General features: G+C 40.0%; 1 protein-coding gene across 2 annotated transcripts in view; it reads right to left on the bottom strand.

The window, feature by feature from the left end:
* The window catches only part of si:dkeyp-14d3.1 (transmembrane protein 132C), a 223,031-nt gene extending 217,771 nt beyond the window's left edge, over positions 1-5,260 (bottom strand). For both annotated transcript variants that reach the window (XM_055886730.1, XM_055886729.1), the window contains exon 1: positions 4,163-5,260. In XM_055886730.1, the coding sequence (XP_055742705.1) occupies positions 4,163-4,208 (46 nt within the window). In that variant the 5' untranslated portion in view covers positions 4,209-5,260. The remainder of the gene's footprint in view (positions 1-4,162) is intronic.
* Positions 5,261-6,305: the final 1,045 nt, after the last annotated feature.

Below are 6,305 nucleotides of genomic sequence, written 5' to 3' on the forward strand. Positions count from 1 at the left end.
AAATGCGGCTTAACACCTAAAACCCTCACAAAATGTTACAGATGCACAATTGAGAGCATCTTGTCGGGCTGTATCACCGCCTGGTACGGCAACTGCACCGCCCACAACCGCATAGCTCTCCAGAGGGTGGTGCGGTCTGCCCAACGCATTTACCGGGGCAAACTTCCAGCCCTCCTGGACACCTACAGCACCCGATGCCATAGGAAGGCCAAAAAGATCATCAAGGACATCAACCACCCGAGCCATTGCCTGTTCACCCCGCTATTATCCAGAAGGTGAGGTCAGTACTGGTGCATCAAAGCTAGGACTGAGAGACTAAAAAACAGCTTCTATCTCAAGGCCATTAGACTGCTAAACAGCCATCACTAGCACATCAGAGGTGTCTGCCTATAGACATAGATTAGGAATCACTGACCACTTTTAGAAATGGATCACTATCCACTTTAATAATGTTTCCGTATCTAGCATAACTCATCTCATATGTATAATCTGCACTCCACACTATTCTATGGTATTTTAGTCACTTTAGTTGTGTGTAATTATTGCATCATCCATCTCATGTGTATACTGTATACTGTATTCTATAATATGCCACTGTATTTTAGTCCAATGCCGCTCTGACATATGTATATTCTTAATACATTCCTTACTTAGATGTACTTGTATTTTGGGTATATGTTGTGAAACTGTTAGATATTACTTGTTAGATATTACTGCACTGTCGGAACTAGAAGCATAAGCATTTCGCTACACCCACAATAACATCTGCTAAACACGTTTATGTGACGAATACATTTTATTTTATTTTATTTGGAAATAATAACACATATGGAATCATGTAGTAACCAAAAAAAGTGTTAAAAAAATCTAAATACATCTTATATTTGAGATTCTTCAAAGTAGCCACCCTTTGCCTTGATGACAGCTTTGCACACTCTTCGCATTCACTCAACCAGCTTCATGAGGTAGTCACATGGAATGCATTTCAATTAACAGGTGGGCCTTGTTAAGTTAATTTGTGGAATTTCTTTCCTCAATGCGTTTGAGCCAATCAGTTGTGTTGTGACAAAGTAGGGGTGGTTTACAGAAGATAGCCTAGTTGGTAAAAGACCAACTCCATATTATGGCAAGTACAGCTAAAATAAGCAAAGAGAAACGACAGTCCATCATTACTTCAAGACATGAAGGTCAGTCAATCTGTAAAATCTCAAGAACTTTGAAAGTTTCTTCAAGTGCAGTTGCAAAAACCATCAAGCCCTATGATGAAACTGGCTCTCATGAGGACCGCCACAGGAAAGGAAGACCAAGAGTTACCTATACTGCAGAGGATAAGTTAGAGATACCAACCTCAGAAATCGGCAGATTGCAGCCCAAATAAATGCTTCACAGAGTTCAAGTAACAGACACATCTCAACACCAACTGTTCAGAGGAGACTGCGTGAATCAGGCCTTTATGGCTGAATTGCTGCAAAGAAACCACTACTAAATGACACCAATAATAAGAAGAGACTTGGGTCAAGAAACACGAGCAATGGACATTAGACCAGTGGAAATCTGTCCTTTGGTGTGATGAGTATAAATTAGAGATCTTTGGTTTCAACCGGCATGTCTTTGTGAGATGCAGAGTAGGTGAATGGATGATATCTGCATGTGTGGTTCCCACCATGAAGCATGGAGGAGGAGGTGTGATGGTGTGGGGGCGCTTTGCTCGTGACACTGTCTGTGATTTTTTTTAGAATTCAAGGCACATTTAACCAGCATGACTACCACAGCATTCTGCAGCGATACACCATTGCATATGGTTTGCACTTAGTGGGACTGTCATTTGTTTTTCCATAGGACAATGACCCAACACACCTCCAGGCTCTGTAAGGGCTATTTGACCAAGAAGGAGAGTGATGGAGTGCTGCATCAGATGACCTGGCCTCCACAACCACCTGACCTCAACCCAATTGAGATGGTTTGGGAAGGAGTGGACAGCAGAGTGAAGGGAAATCAGCCAACAAGTGTTCAGCATATGTAGGAACTCCTTCAAGACTGTTGGAAAAGCATTCCAGGTGAAACTGGTTGAGAGAATGCCAAGAGTGTGCAAAGCTGTCATCATGGCAAGGGGTGGGTATGTTGAAAATCTCAAATATAAAATATATTTGGATTTGTTTAACACTTTTGGTTACTACACGATTCTATATGTATTATTTCATAGTTTTGATGTCTTCACTATTATTCTACAATGTAGAAAATAGTAAAAAGAAAGAAAGAAAAACCCCTTGAATGAGTAAGTGTCCAAACTTTTGACTGGTTTTGTATATCCATTGATTCTTGAAGAATATCATTTATATATGCCTCATGAGCTTAGTTCAACTGTCACACAAAATATATGCTTGTTTTTCTCCAATGTTTGTAAACATTGTAAATGTAAACAAACACTGTAGACGCTCATAACATGGTTAAAACAATAATTTTGATATCATGGATGGTCAGTCCTTGCATCCATAGCTCTGTGTATTAATCTGAGAGTGGTTACATTTCTCCAGGCCCATCCATCAGCTTTTTACCAAAACAGAGGCGGGGTGTCCATTTTGTTATTGTTTCATCTGTGGATTTGCCCTTTAAACAGCTGCATCAAGATATCAAAAGTGTCACCAACAAAAAGTTAACGAACAGGCCTAATGCAAATGCTGCATGAGTCCAGCATTTATTTTTCAAATAGAATCAATGAGCCCAATCAGTCCTCCATGACAACAAAATCATAAACAACAGAGTGGAGCTGACTAATACGTCCTTAGTTTTGGGGTTAAGCTCTGTGAAAACAATTTGGCTAATCTATACTCCCATATTTCCAAGTCCTATTCTTGAAGATCAAGGGGTATAACATTTTGTAACGTGTACGCTGGGAGTCGGGAAGCAAGTTCAGGGAGTGTATTTAATAAATAAATGAACATAGAACAAAACAAGAAACACGGGGAGTGTGCAGACATGAACACTGGAACAGAAACAATATCGCCTAGGGAAACAACCAAAGGGAGTGACATATACAGGGAAAGCAATCAGGCAGGTGATGGAGTCCAGGTGAGTCTGGTGCACGTAACGATGGTGACAGGTGTGCGTAATAATGAGCAGCCTGGTGACCTCGAGTGCCAGAGAGGGAGTATATGTGACACATTTATTGGAATGACTGGAATTCTGAAAGACTTCTCTTTTTAATGTAAAGACATAATTTCATCGTATTATTATATGTAGTGAGTAGAAAGCGATGGATTAGAAGAAGCCTTGGCATGCTGACTGCAGGAATGTCCACCAGAGGTGTTGCCAGATAATTTAATGCTCATTTCTCTACCATAAGCTGCCTCCATATATATATATATATATATATATTTTTTTTTTTATTTTTTTTTTTGCAGGACCTAACATGTCATACAAAATTGATGACGTAGTACATAATTGTGCACCATTTTCAGAGACCCGTTTTGGCTCATGAGCACCACTTTCAAAACTGCTGGCTGAATTAATACAAAAGCTCTGGAGCATCACTTTAATTGCCCTCTAACTCTGCATCTTGACTATGGTATCAGCAGCTTGAGTCTCAGTAGGCCTATAGGTTAGGTTGACTCTCACAATAGGTGTGTTCACACCAGGACTAAGAACAATGCAGTGTGAAAAGGCCTAATGTGGTCACAGGCTGCAACTTGAAAAATGTTTTAGACACAAATCGAGCAGACTACTTGCTTTGCCTCCATTTACCGAATGCAAACTTGATTCACTGAACAAACTCATATGAACTCTTGTTTGAGATAGATACTTCTGCAACATGTAGCTGGGTATTTGAATGTGATGTAGATAACTTAAAGGAATGACAATGCCATGCTGACATATTAAAATCAGCAGGTACTTTTGTTGGAAGCATTTAGCCTCGAGATGAAAAATTCCCATGAGGAAGCTATCTGAATAAGGTGTTAACATGGTGAGAAATAATTCACTACCTGAACAAGCAATATAACATATATTTATGATTTGAGAAGCATAAAATGGCACAACACCAACGCACAGTTTAAGAATCCCAGAATGAATAAATATTTAATTATTAAAATATCAAAACCATAGAGCTGAGCTGCACGTGTAATAATAACAAATAAACAATTGTTTAAAATAATGTCACACTTACCCCCTAGAAGTACCATGATTGATTGTAGCGCACGGAGATGCAACATGTTTCTTTTCTCCTTTAATAAAAATATATTTAGACTTAGTGTTAATGGATCATTCAAAAAGGGAGGCGAATCATAGACTTGGATGCATCAAAACTGACTGCCAGATGTTTACTAATGTCCACTGACCATCCAAATGATAGCTTATTAAATTCCAAAAGTCATGCCGTTTCTCTCATCCAAAGTGAACAACCCTCAGCAAAATGTGCCCATTGCTGAATACCGAATGTTAATGAAAACGTAGAAATGTTTAGGCTAATAAATATTCAGTCATAAAAAGACTTGTTAAAATGTGAAAATTACATGCTCAGCGCTATCTAGCGCATAGTGACTTGAGCGCTTCGTTCCGCTTTGTCGACCAAGCTTATTAGGGAGAGTTTTCTTCTTGGGATCATGAATCACCATGGAAGCAGTTGTTTTCTAATGCAGATTGTAGTAGATTTTTAATCCCTTTTCTTCACCCGTTTTTCATCCCTGTCTCCTCTGCATCATTTGCTCAGCGATGTGACTCCCGATGCTGAAGTTTCTTGGCACTGCGCACGGGTTCTTATCGTCGAACCCCAATGATTTCACAGAGAGTCACTGATACTTTAGCTGCAGAAGACACAAGTTGTGATCGAATTGCACCCTATGTTTTCTTATCTTCTAGTGTCCTGTTTCACCCGTAGAAATAAAACGTTTAAAATCACGCATAACTCCAACATAGGTTGTTTACAGCGGAAACAAAAAGTAAGAATCCCCTGTCGGATACAGAACAACGTAGGGGTTAGGTTAGTTATTGTTTTATATACGTTTTCATCAAACTTCGGCACTCTATGTGGCTGCTGACTATGCAGCATGAAGTAATTATTTGCGTTTGCCTCCGCCGGTATGTTCCCTGCAGCAGATATAGCCAATTTATAAAGACATGCAATTCCGCTCTCTTAAATCCATCCTGGTACAGTGCACTGTCAACATCCTTTGTATAAAATTCTGAGGGAATTAAACCCACAAGTCACAATTTAGATTGCCAAATTCTGGTCTAGGGGGCGTGTAGTGTGAAGTAAAGCCGGACGAACCGCTCAGCACCCCACGCACGCACTTTAAAGCGCATATGTGATGGGGTCCTAATGAAGATAACAGGTTTTGTGATAAAACATTTTGACATGGTGACATTTTTTGTTGAATTCACTTTAGTTGACATCTCAACCAAAACTAGTTATTGAAATCACGTCTGTGCGCAGTGGGAACTCGCTGAGGTAGCCAAGATCTAAACTATTTTAAATGAAACCTTTATTTAACGAGGCAAGTCAGTTTATCTACAATGACGGACGACGCTGGGACAATTTTGCGCTGCCCTGTGGGAAGCCCAATCACAGCCAGTTGTGATAAAATCTGGATTCGAACCAGGGTGAATGCAGTGAAGCCTCAAGTACTGAAAGGTAGTGGCTTAGACCGCTGCGCCACTCGGGGGCGCCCACTAAAATGCAGATATCTAAGAAGAAGTGTATTGACATATTTAACCCATTCCTTACAAACTGATATTCAAAAGAAAAATGCCAATTGATGTTGCCAAATTATTCAGGAGTCTTAAATGGGACATATTGATTAGCGTTCTTCGCAATCCGTGTCTAGGGTTCAGTGTCCACTTCCCAGATGATGCTGATTGACAAGCAACAGTGACACCTTGTGGATTACTATACGTAAGTCTTATCTCACCTGCCAGGTTGATGACACACGGCACAGGACGCACGGACGGTCTCCATATTCACTATAGTCGATGAAACGGCGACCAAATATGAGACCAGCCTTTAGGCTACCTCCGCACCTTCTTATGTAATGGTTATTTGATTATTTACCTTCATGCAGTCACTGTTATAGCCGTTATTAGGCCCTACCAGTTCTAACCTTTTCTCAGCTAGTAAAGTTATTATGCTTCATTAACCCTCCTGTTGTGTTCCGGTCGATTTGGACCGATTTACAAGTTTTCTCTCTGAAAAATACAGTTCATTTAATCTGATTGTCATAAAACAACCAAGTTAGGGAGGATTACGTATTTCTAATGAGAAAAACCTGGAGAAAAATCGGATCTCTGAAATTAAAATGGATTGCCCTCCCTTC

Source organism: Salvelinus fontinalis, chromosome 28 (assembly GCF_029448725.1).
Source record: "Salvelinus fontinalis isolate EN_2023a chromosome 28, ASM2944872v1, whole genome shotgun sequence".
Lineage (NCBI taxonomy): Eukaryota > Metazoa > Chordata > Actinopteri > Salmoniformes > Salmonidae > Salvelinus > Salvelinus fontinalis.